This window comes from Electrona antarctica (genome assembly GCF_951216825.1).
Source record: "Electrona antarctica genome assembly, chromosome: 5".
In the NCBI taxonomy this organism is placed as follows: domain Eukaryota; kingdom Metazoa; phylum Chordata; class Actinopteri; order Myctophiformes; family Myctophidae; genus Electrona; species Electrona antarctica.
In genome coordinates this window covers 59,764,532-59,779,591 of record NC_136810.1, presented here as the reverse complement: position 1 = coordinate 59,779,591, position 15,060 = coordinate 59,764,532, and the positions used below count along the sequence as shown (strand labels likewise).

The window sequence follows — 15,060 nt, the reverse complement described above, 5'->3', positions numbered from 1 at the left end:
TCCCTGTTACAATGCCCTAGATCACTGGGAGATGGAGTCTGTGCCCGTTACAATGCCCTATAGAACCCTGGGAGATGAAGTCTGTCCCCGTTACAATGCCCTATAGACCCCTGGGAGATGGATTATGTCCCTGTTACAATGCCCTATATACCCCTGGGAGATGGAGTTTGTCCCCGTTACAATGCCCTATAGAACCCTGGGAGATGGATTCTGTCCCCGTTACAATACCCTATAGCACCCTGGGAGATGGATTATGTCCCCGTTACAATGTCCTATAGACCCCTGGGCGATGGAGTCTGTCCCTGGTACAATGCCCTATAGACCCCTGGGAGATGGATTATGTCCCTGTTACAATGCCCTATAGACCCCTGGGAGATGAGTCTGTCCCCGTTACAATGCCCTATAGACCCCTGGGAGATGAGTCTGTCCCCGTTACAATGTCCTATATACCCCTGGGAGATGGAGTCTGTCCCTGTTACAATGCCCTAGATCACTGGGAGATGGAGTCTGTGCCTTCTACAATGCCCTATAGACCCCTGGGAGATGGAGTCTGTCCCCGTTACAAGGCGTTAGACTCCAGGGAGATGTCGTTTGTTCCTGTTACAATGCCCTATAGACCCCTGGGAGATGGAGTATGTCCCTGTTACAATGCCCTATAGACCCATGGGAGATGGAGTCTGTCCCCGTTACAATGCCCTAAAGACCCCTATGAGATGGAGTCTGTCCCTGTTACAATGCCCTATAGACCCCTGGGAGATGGAGTCGGTCCCCGTTACATTGCGTTTCAATGTCCCCGTTACAATGCCCTATAGACCCATGAGAGATGGAGTATGTCTCCGTTACAATGCCCTATAGACCCCTGGGATATGGAGTCTGCCCTGTTACAATGTCCTATAGACCCCTGGGAGATGGAGTCTGTCCCTGTTACAATGCCCTAGATCACTGGGAGATGGAGTCTGTGCCCGTCACAATGCCCTATAGAACCCTGGGAGATGAAGTCCGTCCCCGTTACAATGCCCTATAGACCCCTGGGAGATGGATTATGTCCCTGTTACAATGCCCTATAGACCCCTGGGAGATGGAGTCTGTCCCCGTTACAATGCCCTATAGAACCCTGGGAGATGGATTCTGTCCCCGTTACAATGCCCTATAGAACCCTGGGAGATGGATTATGTCCCCGTTACAATGCCCTATAGACCCCTGGGAGATGGATTCTGTCCCTGTTACAATGCCATATAGACCCCTGGGAGATGTAGTCTGTCCCCGTTACAATGCCCTATAGACCCCTGGGAGATGGAGTCTGTCCCCGTTACAATGCCCTATAGACCCCTGGGAGATGGATTCTGTCCCCGTTACAATGCCCTATAGACCCATGGGAGATGGAGTCTGTCCCCGTTACAATGCCCTAAAGACCCCTGGGAGATGGAGTATGTCCCCGTTACAATGCCCTATAGACCCCTGGGAGATGGAGTCTGCCCCTATTACAATGCCCTATAGACCCCTTGGAGATGGAGTCTGTCCTGTTACAATGTCCTATATACCCCTGGGAGATGGAGTCTGTCCCTGTTACAATGCCCTAGATCACTGGGAGATGGAGTCTGTGCCTTCTACAATGCCCTATAGACCCCTGGGAGATGGAGTCTGTCCCCATTACAATGCATTAGACTCCAGGGAGATGTAGTTTGTTCCTGTTACAATGCCCTATAGACCCCTGGGAGATGGATTCTGTCCCCGCTACAATGCCCTATAGACCCATGGGAGATGGAGTCTGTCCCCGTTACAATGCCCTATAGACCCCTGGGAGATGGAGTCTGTCCCTGTTATATGAATTTTCCCTTTATTGTCAAAGGCGTTTTCAAACCAAACATTGAACTAAAAGCTAAAATTAAACCTGTATATAGGCCCCTCAAAAAATCTGATAACAATCAAGATAATCAGCATCCATCTCCCGCAGGGGTCTAGTGCATTGTAACAGATACAGACTCCATCTCCCAGTGATCTATAGTGCATTGTAACAGGGACAGACTCCATCTCCCAGGGGTCTCGCACACTGCAACGCATGGGGACAGACTCCATCTCCCAGGGGTCTCGCCCTATAGACCCCTGGGAGATGGAGTATGTCCCCGTTACAATGCCCTATAGACCCATGGGAGATGGAGTCTGTCCCTGTTACAATGCCCTATAGACCCCTGGGAGATGCAGTCGGTCCCCGTTAGATTGCGTTTCAATGTCCCCGTTACAATGCCCTATAGACCCATGGGAGATGGAGTATGTCCCCGTTACAATGCCCTAAAGCAGTGTTTCCCAACCTGTGTGCCGCGGCACTTTACTGTGCCGTTTGATGTGTCCAGGTGTGCTGCCTGATTTGACCGAAAATAACACTAACCTGTTAGTGGTTTGTTTCAATGACCAGTTCTTTTGTTTTGACCACATTCAACTCTAGATAGTTGTCAGTGCACCACTGTGTGAAATGAGAAATGGTATTTTGATAGACCGTAATAGAGTTATTGTCATGGAGCAGTCCGAGAATGGCAGTGTCATCAGAGTATTTAAAGTATGTAATGTTAGTGGGTGAGGGGCTAATGCAGTCATTTGTGTATAGAGTGTAGAGGAAGGGGCTGAGGACACAGCCTTGAGGGGCCCCTGTGTTGGTGATAACTGTTGATGAGAATGATGTACCTACTTTAACTGTTTGTGGTCTATTGCTCAGGAAGTTGTGAGTCCAGTGTATGAGGAGTGGGGGGATGTTGAGCTGATGGAGTTTCTTGATCATATGATGGTGTTGAATAGTGTTAAAAGCAGAACTAAAGTCAACAAAAAGAATAGTGGCAAAATTGTCCGAAGATGAGTCCAGATGTTGGAGAAGGGAGTGAAGGAAGCATGCCACAGCATCCTCTGTCCCCCTCTTGGCCCGATAGGCAAACTGGAAAGGGTCCAGCTGTGACCTGACAGCTGGCAGAATGATGTTTAGAAAGTTTTTCCAGGCATTTCATCGTTATTGAAGTTAGTGCAACGGGTCTGTAATGGTTGGGTTCTGAGGGGCAGGGTTTCTTGGGTACCGGTATGATGGTGGATGTTTTCCAGAGGGTGGGTACGGCTGCTGTCCTGTAGGACTCCCAGAAGATGGAGTGAAGGATGGGGGAGAGCTCCATGGCGCAGAGCTTAAGCACCTTTGCTAAAATGCCATCCGGCCCTGGCGCCTTGCCAGGCTTACACCTGGCCAGCAGCTGTCGGACATCCTCCTCGTTGAAGGGGGGATGTGGCGGCTCCTGAAAGGGGAGGGCTCCCAACAGTTCCTCGCAGGCAGCAGAGTAGTCCTGACTGTCAAACCGTTTGTAGAAAGTGTTCAGAGTGTTTGCAAAGGTGGTAGGATCCGGGGTTGTACAGTTCTTTTGTTTTGTCTCACCCCCAGTAAGGATTTTGACTTTATTGAAGGCTTGTTTTGTGTTCATGTTCCTAAACTCCTCCTCCATATTATTTTTGTATTTTAGCTTGGCCTTAATAATTTCATTCTTAATTTGCCCATTGATAATCTTGAGGGCGGCCCAGTCTTGGCGTTGAAATGCCTTCTGCTTTTCACTGAGACTATGTTTAATATGGGGAGTGATCCATGGTTTGGAGTTTGGATATTTTTTTATTGTCTTTGTGGGTATAGTGGTGGTGATACAGAACTTGATGTAGTCTGTGATCACGGAAACCCTTTCATCTAGGTCGCCTTCAAAGACGTCCCAGTCCGTGCATGCCAGTGAGCCCTGCAGCTGTGCAGTTACGTCCTCCGTCCACTGAGGGGCGCAGTAGGTCTGCGGTTTGGACCGCTTCAGCTCTGGTTTGTAGTGCGGAAGAAGAAGCACTGTGTTATGATCCGAGCCTCCCAGTGGAGGATGCGCTCGGACGCTAAAAGCATTTTCGATAGTTCCATAACACAGATCCAGGATCCGTTCCTTCCTCGTGGGAACGTCCACATATTGATGGAGAGAGGGGAGGACCCCCTCGAGTCTACAGTTGTTGTAGTCTCCAAGAAAAAACAACGGGGCTTCGGGGTACCTAGCCATTAGAGAATTAGCTGCCTCGGCTACTAGCTCTGCTGCTATTCTGTAGTTAGCTTTAGGCTGGATGTAAACACACCCGACAACCACAGTTGGGAATTCTCTTGGGAGATAGAAAGGGCGAAGTGACAGGGTTAGCATCTCTATGTTAGGTGTACAGACTGTGTTGTGTACCTTGATGTTATTACACCACCTGTTGTTGACGTAGATGCAGACCCCTCCGCCACTGTCCTTGTCCGACTGACCTGTCCTGTCCGCCCGTATGATGGTGAATCCATCCAGGCTGACATCGGATTCCGGTATGGTCTCGTCGAGCCAGGTTTCAGTCAGAGCGATGATACAGGCTTCCTTGTAGGCTCTCTCCAGCCGGCACTTGGCGTGTAGTATGTCCATCTTGTACCTGAGAGAGCGAACGTTAGCCAGGATGATGGAGGGGAGATGGGGTCTGAAGCGACGTCTCCTCAGTCTGGTCCGTACACCCCCTCGTCTCCCCCTCTTTCTGGGACGCATCTCAGGAGGAAGGTAGTCCATCGGTCTAACGTTGCACAAAATAGAGGACCGTAGTTGAAGGAGATCATCCCGGCTGTAGGTGTGGATGAGTGTCCCGTAATCACCGCTGGTATCCGGCGTTAACGCTGGGCTAACCACCGGAGCCACCGCGGAGCTGTCATTTATTATCCAAAGGATAATAAATACAATCCAGGTTGTTCTGTACATGTCTAGCATGATGGTTGTTTAGCCAGACAGGGGGGAATCTCATGGACAGACAAAAAGTAAAAGTAACAAAAATGACGAAAATAGACGAGAAAGACGAAAACACCCAGCACCAACAAACGAACAGACCGTGCCGTCGCAGCAGAGCATGCGCCGAAAAAGATGAAATTGACACTTGCCAGAAAATGGGATTATCACTAGTTCCTCTTTTCTTTTTTCTTTTTTTTTTTTCTTTTTGCCTTATAGACCCCTGGGAGATGGAGTCTGTCCCCGTTACAATGCCCTATAGACCCCTGGGAGATGGAGTCTGTCCCCGTTACAATGCCCTAGATCACTGGGAGATGGAGTCTGTGCCTGTTACAATGCCCTATAGACCCCTGGGAAATGGAGTCTGTCCCCGTTACAATGCACTAGATCACTGGGAGAAGGAGTCTGTCCCCGTTACCATGCCCTATAGACCTCTGGGAGATGGAGTCTGTCCCCGTTACAATGTGCTAGACTCCTGGGAGATGGAGTCTGTCCATGTTACCATGCGCTAGACTCCTGGGAGATGGAGTCTGTCCCATGTTACAATGCGCGAGACCCCTGGGAGATGGAGTCTGTCCCCATGCGTTGCAGTGTGCGAGACCCCTGGGAGATGGAGTCTGTCCCTGTTACAATGCACTATAGATCACTGGGAGATGGAGTCTGTATCTGTTACAATGCACTAGACCCCTGCGGGAGATGGATGCTGATTATCTTGATTGTTATCAGATTTTTTGAGGGGCCTATATACAGGTTTAATTTTAGCTTTTAGTTCAATGTTTGGTTTGAAAACGCCTTTGACAATAAAGGGAAAATTCATATTGTCCCTCATTACGTCATATTGTCTCTTTATTGTGAATGGCATTTAATGTTTGCGTTTGTTTTACATCACCATTACATCACCTAATCAACATGAGTCGGACTTATAGCGCCCCTCACTTCACACAGGTGTGATTTTTTTCAAGGTAACGGTTATCGAGTTCCATCCCTTGTCAGGGGTCAGGTACCTGGATGAGGTTATGGCTCAGGGCTTTAGGGGTCAGGTACCTGGATTAGGTTATGGCTTAGGGTTTAGGGGTTGGGTACCTGGATGAGGTTATGGCTCAGGGCTTAGGGGTCAGGTACCTGGATGAGGTTATGGCTTAGGGCTTAGGGGTAAGGTACCTGGATGAGGTTATGGCTTAGGGCTTTAGGGGTCGGGTACCTGGATGAGGTTATGGCTTAGGGTTTTAGGGGTCAGGTACCTGGATGAGGTTATGGCTTAGGGGTCAGGTACCTGGTTGAGGTTATGGCTTAGAGGTCAGGTACCTGGATGAGGTTATGGCTCAGGGCTTAGGGGTCAGGTACCTGGATGAGGTTATGGCTTAGGGGTCAGGTACCTGGATGAGGTTGTGGCTTAGGGCTTAGGGGTCAGGTACCTGGATGAGGTTATGGCTTAGGCCTTAGGGGTCAGGTACCTGGATGAGGTTATGGCTTAGGGCTTAGGGGTCGGGTACCTGGATGGGGAAGCAGGGCGCGTCTCGGCTGCAGCTGCGGCTGCAGTCTGCTCCCGTCCTGAAGGCGGCGCTGCTGGGGCTCTGGGGGGTGAGCGCCACGTCGTGGTCCACCCACTGGCCCCACTCCACCAGGAAGTGGGACAGGCCGTCGTCCAATGAGATGTCCTCGTCATCCGTGTGCAAGACCTCCTGGGACACCAGGCGCACCTGGGGTCAAAGGTCAAACTGGTCAGCTCGCGGCCAAGGTTAATTAAATAAGGTTAGGAAGCGAAGACCGTACGGTGTACTCCATGTTTCTCCCTGGAAGGAAAGAAACATGCGCAATGGGCTATATGCAGACAACACTTCTGCGTTCAGCTTCCTCAACTGCTCATGTTTCTTTCCTTCCAGGGAGCAACATGGAGTCCACCATACGGTCTTCGCTTCATGTCCTCATTTAATAGTCCTTGCTCGCGACCCACACAAAATAAACATATTTGAACTGGGGACTTATGGAAAACTATGTGTACTGCACAGGCACTGCACTCCCTGTGGTGGTGTGGAACGTGTGTGGACCCTTAAGAGACCCTGCAATGTAAACGATCCTGTTCTTATATAAATGACGTAATGCCAGATGTATTGTAAAATTGAGAGTGTACAATGAGACCTCATGTTACACACTCAAGAGTGCGTGGGTGCACGTGTCAGGTGAAAAGAAGCAGCTTGGACTCCTCATGCATAGAATGAAGCATGAGGTCAGTCCGTTGCTCTCCCCACTTTGGCAGAGGAAGTGTAGCGCCCATTAGATAATTGACACTGGGTGAAAAAAATGGTTTGCAAAATCGTGGGATACAAATTAAAGAAAGAAGAGTGTGTGCGTGTGTGTGTGTGTGTGTGTGTGTGTGTGTGTGCGTGCGTGCGTGCGTGCGTGCGTGCGTTAGGGCTTTATGCAAAACGACTATTCAACTAGTCAACTAGTAAATCCACTAGTCGATCTTGTTGGTACTAGTTGACTAATTGACAAGAAAAAAGGCCTCAAGATCATATGCTATACATTATAATCACCAATGTACACAGTTAAAAAAATAAAAAAGGAAAAATAAATAAAAAAGATTTTACATAATAGGTAGTTATGCAACTAGTCGACTAGTCTAGTAAACTAGGCAACTAGTCAACTAGTAAAAATCACGCAAGACTACTCTCAAAATCACAATCAATTTAAAGCCCTATAGCGTGCGTGCGTGCATTATGGGGGGCAGGGTGTGGTTATGGTAGGTGTAGGAGTATAGGCCATCACATCACGTATGTGCCTATAAAGATGGCCTCACGTAAAGATGGCCGACTGCAGTGCTGAGTGCTGAGCTGTACTTACAAGCATTTCCCAACTATGCCATTACTCGTCAATTATCTTTTTTCAAACTGGATTCGCCTGTTGATGAGATGGTTGAGGAATTGGAAGCCTACATCGACGCATATTATCACAACAGCGATATGCCGGCAGACAACAAACAAGACAGCAAACACTCTCGGTCCCAGATGGGTTCCAGCGACGCTGACGACTCATCTGACATTCGTGAGTCTTTAACCACCATCAAACGTCAACTCAAGAAGCTTGATCTGCTTGAACAGATGATAATCGATGTGAAAGACCTTAAAGCCTCGGTTGAGTTCAACAACTCACTCATCGAGGTGCTAAAGGCTGACAATGCCTCCCTCAGGATCGACGTAAACAACCTCAAACGTCTGTCAGGTGAACTCCAAAACGACAATGACAACATGGCCAAAAGCATACTCGACTTACAATGCCGAAGTATGAGGGACAATATAATCATACACGGACTCCCAGAAAAGAAAAATGAAACTCACCATAAACCTGAAGAACTTATGAAGACATTTTTGTTAGATAACCTGAAGATGAACACGGATGAAGCCGAAGCGATACGCTTCTCTAGAGTCCATCGGCTGGGGAAAGCAAGAGTGAACCAAGAGAGACCTCGTCCAATCATCGCCAAAGACTCCAAGATGAAGTCCGCCGTTATGTCGAAGGGCAAGGAGCTAAAAGGCTCCAAGTTTTCCATCAGTGACCAGTTTCCAGCAGAGATCATGAGCAGACGGAGGCTGCTCTACCCGATCATGTCGGAGGCGAGAAAATGCGATAGGATTGCTCGTCTTTCCATCGATAAGCTATACATTGATGGTAAGCTGTACAGGAACCCACGCAGAACCTACTGGCACAGTGGTGGTGATGAAAACATATCTCGTGATGATGATGGACAAGAGGGTCCACCGTCTATCGAACACGCTTCCACTGCTGTGTAAACACGGACGCATGATTGTGACGTCATCGACAAGCCTGCAGCATGTCTTCTATGCAAAGTAAACACTGACGCATGCTGATGACGCCATCAGCGCGTCGTTGCCCTGACTACCCACTCTGCATGTTACTGCAGGCGTCTACAGACAGGTTATCCTAAGTCAATATCCTCACCTCCTTCTCAGTTATTTTTGGATTCAGACTGTTTGTGTGTGTGTGCGCGCGCACGTGTACATTATTAGTCTCTCCTACTCTATTCTATTCTACTCTTTATTTGCTCTGGTCATGTTGGCTTGCTCGCCCTCTCTTTCTCTCTCTCTCTCTCTCTCCATATTTGGCTAGGGAAATTTTGGCTAGGTTCTGGCTATCCACCTAAATCCTTGAGCCCAAGGGGTCAAGGGGAAATGGGCCGGTCTTATTTTTGTGTTGTTTTTTTCTTTTCGTATCTTTTATTTCTTTTTTCTGTTGTTCATCTGTTTGCGTGTCTGTCTTGTGTTGTTTGTCTGTGCTGTCTGTCTTGTCTGGGTATGAAACTTACTTACAACCTTCTCTTTGGATCTGTTCTGCTGCATTATTGTTATGTCAGGCCAGCTGCAATATCTACATAAGCATTGCTTTTTATAATGGATGATGTAAAAGGTTTGAAGACAATTCACCTGAATATCAGAAGCCTTCGTCCCAAAATCACCTTACTTCGAGCATGGGTTGAACATCACAAGCCTAATATCATCACTCTGTCTGAGACATGGCTTTCCAACAGAATTCCTGATAACGAGATTAAACTCACAAATTATATTCTATTTAGGGCCGACAGGGGATCCAGGGGTGGTGGTTTAGTCACATAATGTGTCAAATAACTTGGCTTCGGAACTGGTCACACCTGGTGTTGAGCCTTCCCATTTTGAGAGCATCTTCGTAAAGGTAACTCTACATGAAAATAAATCTATTATAATAGGAAATATTTACAGACCTCCCTCTGCACCTGATGATTCGTTCAACTGTTTGGCCTCTACTATAAATTCTATTAACAATAAAAACAAATTAATATTATTGGGTGATTTTAATAAAAAATGGATAGATAGATCCTCCAGTAAAGCAAAGGTCATTATTGGCAATTTGAACCTTACCCAGTTAATCACTGAGCCTACCCGTATTACACCCACATGTCAATCTTTACTTGATTGGATACTAGTATCACACCCACATAGAGTTTTAAAATCAGTGGTTATGTCTGACTGCTTCAGCGATCACTCAATTGTTTATTGTATTTGGAAAATTAAACTACCGAAATTACCACCAAAATTAATTAAAATCAGACAATATAAAAAAATGAATATCAATCAATGTATTAATGACTTGATTTTGATTAACTGGGATAGGTATCAACTAATACCTGATGTTCATAATGCCTGGGATTTTCTATACTATACTATATAAAATCATAGATAAACATGCTCCTCATAAAATGATAAGAGTAAAGGGAAGACATCTTCCTTGGATTACATCTGAATTTATAAGCCTATTTAGACAGAGAGATAGTGCCTGGGCCTCATTTCGCAGGACCAAGCATCCTAAATATAGACAACTGAGGAATAAAAGCAAAACTTTGACTAGAAATGAAGAAGCTAATTATTATTATTAAGGAATCGCTACAGCGTGACTTTAAAAATCCAAAACAATTTTGGAGCAAAGTAAAATCCTTAACTAATTCATCTGCTAAAACCACATCCTCTAATCAAATAAAAGTGAATAATGAGATATTACATAATCCACAGCTAATCGCTCAAGCTTTCAATCAGCACTTCTCCTCAGTTTGTCCTCTAAGAAGGAACTAATAGTTCCTTCTCCTTTAGGAAAATAACACCAATTGAGGTCTGTGATGCAATCAAGGATTTAAAGGAGAGCAGTGGACCTGGTCTAGATAATATTGAAACTAAATTTCTTAAATTAGCACCCCACATTCTTATGTACCCTCTTTGCGATATTTTCAATATGTCACTAACCACCTGTCAGATACCTGCTGTCTGGAAATGTTCTCGTGTCACTCCCTTGCACAAAGGAGGCGATGCACTGGAACCCAACAATTATAGACCTATCTCAATTATCTGTTCAATTGTAAAGACTTTTGAAAAGCTAATCTATAACCAATTATCAAACTACCTCAACATGAATAATATTCTATCACCGTATCAATCTGGATTTAGGTCAAATTATTCCACAACCACTGCATTATTGAAACTTACAAGTGATATTACATCAGCATCCGCCAATAAAAAAATAACTGGAGCAATTTTCATTGACCTTTCCAAGGCTTTTGATTTGGTAGACCACTACCTCCTTTTAGACAAATTGTACTCGGTTGGTTTATCTCGTAATGCTTTGTTATGGTTCAACTCATATCTTCATAATAGAAAGCAATGTGTCGTTATACAAGGTTGTAAATCGGATCTGACAGTTCAGGAACGAGGCAGTCTCAATATAGTTTACAACAAACTTTGCAGATTTATCCTAGGTTGTCCTTTTACAACTCACCATTGTACCATGTATGAAAATCTTGAGTTGCCCTCTCTCACTATAAGAAGACAGCGTCATTGGACCCAGTTGATTTTTAAATGTATACACTTCAACTATCCACAATATCTCAAACAGTTTCTAGTACCACTCACTACCAATTACCAGTTGAGGCACTCCGCTCAACTGTTGTTGTTTTGTGTTTTGTAACTGTTTGTTTTGTGTTTTGTTTTGTTTGTTTTCTTTTCCTTTTTTTATTTTTATTTTCTGTTAATTACCTTGTACTGTAATTACCTGTAATTACTTGTAATTACCTTGTACTGACTGTATACTGTGCGACTGTATACTTGTGGACCCTCTCGAAAACGAGATATTGTATCTCAAGGGGTATTCCAAATAAATAATTTCAATATATAACATCCCTGTCAGTGTGCTTTGTCACCCTCTACAGACATGGGTCAAGTGTAGTTGATTGGAGGTTCACAGCTTTTTACGTCTGTTTTTTGTTGCCCGTATACCTCCTTCTATTCTAAGTTACAGTTTCTATGCTAAAAGTCATTTTATTTTGTTTTCAACTTGGATGGAATATACCCTTTTGAGTTCAACTTTAACTTTTCATCTGGACATTCCTCATTTCCCTTTTTTGGTCATGTTTGTGGTAGGTGTGTGTGTGTGTGTGTGTGTGTGTGTGTGTGTGTGTGTGTGTGTGTGTGTGTGTGTGTGTGTGTGTGTGTGTGTGTGTGTGTGAGTGTGCGTGCGTGCATGCATCTGGGTGAGTGTGTGCATTAAGGTTGGGCGATATGCCAATCTTTTTCAATCGCCCATCGTCTGTCCAAAAATCGCCGATGGACGATATATTCGTGTCATAAAAGTAAAGTGAGAACAGCTCACTACAGGTCGCAAAAAAGCCAGATCTACAAGCTCTCAAGGCGCCGCGTCCTGCCTGTTTTTGCAGCGCCGTTCGCTACGCGTTGAGAGCTTGTAGATCCGTCTATTTTTGCAGCGCAGCTGCCAGGTTAACAAAATAAAAAATAAGTTACAGGTGGAGATGAAGTGAAGTTGGAACGGACAAGCAGCTGCAAGCCAAGCTCACATCACAACCACTGGCTGGTGACAGTGTTGTTAGCCGCAGCAACATGTAGCCTGCCCTGGTAACTTCTCCTCCTCCCCGGAGAACTCTTGCCTCCCCGCACCGTCGGAGTCTCGGAGCGCTTCTGCTGATCCACAAGCTCTCAAGGCATCGCGTCCTGCCTGTTTTTGCAGCGCCGTTCGCTACGCGTTGAGAGCTTGTAGATCTGTCTATTTTTGCAGCACTGGTGTCGGGGTTCGTTCACGTTGTCAATAAAAAAATAACCTAGATTACAGGCGGAGATGAAGTTCAAGTAGTGGGTTGAATCAGTAGCTACACGCTAAGCTAAGCGCTAAGCTAACGATCCCCGAGCATACACTAACACTAGCAGCCTGTTTTTTTATTTTCCCCCCGACTTCACGGGTGGCAAATTGGGATTGTGATGAGACACGAGACAGCAGTGTGCATTCTGTTGTGACTGTATATTATTAAACTGCATGGGTCTGGACTCCGGAGCATAAACAACATGTAGGCTACAGTACAGTAGCCTCCCTCGGCTCGGTCCCTCCCAGCCTTTACTCTGGCTGCCAGAGTGTTCCCCGATGCTGCGGTGCGGTGCGGGGACTGGGACTTATAACGGGAGGAGGGGTTTTCCACCCGGCCGCTGTTACTACTTTGCTGGCCCAAATTGATTCACATGTTGCTCACACTTTACAGGTTAATTGGGCTAATATTTTGCAAAAGAAAATAATCGTCCCGAAAAATCGCCTAATAAAAATATTCGGCGATTGGACTCGTACATTCGCGATTGACGATAGATTCGTATCGTCACCCAACCCTAGTGTGCATGCTTGTGGGTGCATGCGCACGGTATGTGTGTGTGTGTCTATTACCGGGGGCAGGGTGTGGTTGTGGTAGGTGTGTTCAGGGTTCCATCCTCGGGGGGTCCCCGTGACATCTTCATACTCTGCAGGCAGCCAGCGCGAGTAGGGGCTGTTGGCGGACCCCCAACTGGGGTGTTCCCTGTAAGAGAGGTGACAGTTAGACCCCCATCTGGGGTGGTCCCTGTGTGAAGAGAGGTGACAGTTAAAGATGGAGTGCCACGATTGTTTTCCACCCTAAAACATGATCATCCGGTATTAGTATTAGCCTATATATATAAGGTGGAAGACCATATCCACTGAAGCCACACCCACAGCTGTTGTTGTATGATAAAAGGGGGAGGGGTTAGGGGAGAGGATGATATTGTGATGTCACTATATCACTGTTTTTTCATTGGCACGTTTGACTGTCAAGGTTTCAGCCTCCATGAAGAAACCCTAAATACAAAGGGAAGACATCATCATCATTGCACATAACAACAACACCATGCAAGGGGTCTAATGAAGTACTGTCACCTCATAAACACATGACAAACTGGAAAAAATACAAAAATCACGGCAAAACTTTTTGTGTTGTTTATGTTGTGTTGTGTAGTTGTGTAGTGATGTGTATGGGGCGGCGGTGGCTCAGAGGTAGAGTGGCTGCTGGTAACCTCAAGGTTGCCAGTTCGAACCCGGGCTACCCCAGAGTTAGTGTCAAAGTGTCCTTGAGCAAGACTCCGAACACCTAATTGCTCCTGATGTGCTAGTTGGTGCCTTGCATGTTTTCCGCCACCATCGGTGTATGTGTGTGTGAATGGGTCAATGTAATGCACAGTCTATGTAAAGTGCCTTGGATAAAGGTGCTATATAAATGCACCATTTACCATAGTTGTATACCTGTTGTTACACTCTCCTGTCTCAGATCTGTATCTGTCACTCAGACAGTCCTCGTGACAAACAGGAAGCTGCAGCTGATTGGAGCATCCTGTCACCTGCAGCAGGAGGTCAACGTCCTCGTTGCCTAGGAGATCTGCAGACAGACAGACAGACAGACAGACAGACAGACAGACACATTTCGATTTCTTTATTTGAATCCTCAAATTACAATTAATTGTATAAGGAAACAAATATAACAGGGATGACAGTTCATGTTCACTTAAATTGATTGATGCTTTGCCTTTAATGCACCTCTAAGATCAGCTCGGTTCAGAGGTATGGTTCAAACCATATCTCTAGTCTAGGGTGCCAGGTTGGTGGTATAAACCATATCTCTACTATGGTTGGTGGTATAAACCACCTCTCTAAGGTGTCAGGTTGGGTACCTCTAGGCTGGGTCATGGTACCTCTAGGATCAGGCTGGGTCATGGTGCTGGTGTAGACCACCTCTCTAGGGTGTCATGTTGGTGGTATAAACCACCTCTCTAGGGTGTCAGGTTGGTGATATAAACCATCTCTCTAGGGTGTCAGGATGGTGGTATAAACCATCTCTATAGGGTGTCAGGTTGGTGGTATAAACCATCTCTCTAGGGTGTCAGGTTGGTGGTAAAACCATACCTCAGTCTAGGCCCTAGACTCTAGGGTGTCAGTTTGGTGGTATAAACCATACCTCCAGGGTCAGGCTGGGTCATGGTGCTGGTGTAGACCATCTCTCGGATCAGCTCCACCGTGCTGTACAGCAGCTCGGCGGCCCGGATGTGGCTCCTGGTTCTGGGTCCGCTTTGTTTGAACTGAGCCAGGAGGTCGCTGGGTCTCAATGCCCCTCCCTCCGAGAGAGACGCCTTCACCCTACACAACCACGAGAACTATATGTGTATTAATATTATCTATTTAATAATAATAATAATAATTAAAAAAAAATCATAGCCGGAACATTAGCTTTTTAACACAATCTTTGCCACAAACGCAAGACCGTTTTTCTCCCCACAACCAGCATCTGCCTGAACGACGGAATTTGACGTTCTTTAATTTAATTTAATCCAGTAATAATATATATTTTTATTTTTTTACTCACATGTTAGACAGACTACATACAGATCCAACATGC

At 46.0% G+C, this 15,060-nt stretch overlaps 1 protein-coding gene across 1 annotated transcript in view; it reads right to left on the bottom strand.

The window, feature by feature from the left end:
• The window catches only part of epx (eosinophil peroxidase), a gene marked incomplete at both ends in the record, with an annotated part of 81,347 nt that overhangs the window by 30,204 nt on the left and 36,083 nt on the right, over window positions 1–15,060 (bottom strand). The window contains 4 exons of the mRNA XM_079502421.1: window positions 6,281–6,487; window positions 13,047–13,176; window positions 13,914–14,046; window positions 14,623–14,801. Coding sequence (XP_079358547.1) covers window positions 6,281–6,487; window positions 13,047–13,176; window positions 13,914–14,046; window positions 14,623–14,801 — 649 coding nt within the window. The remainder of the gene's footprint in view (window positions 1–6,280; window positions 6,488–13,046; window positions 13,177–13,913; window positions 14,047–14,622; window positions 14,802–15,060) is intronic.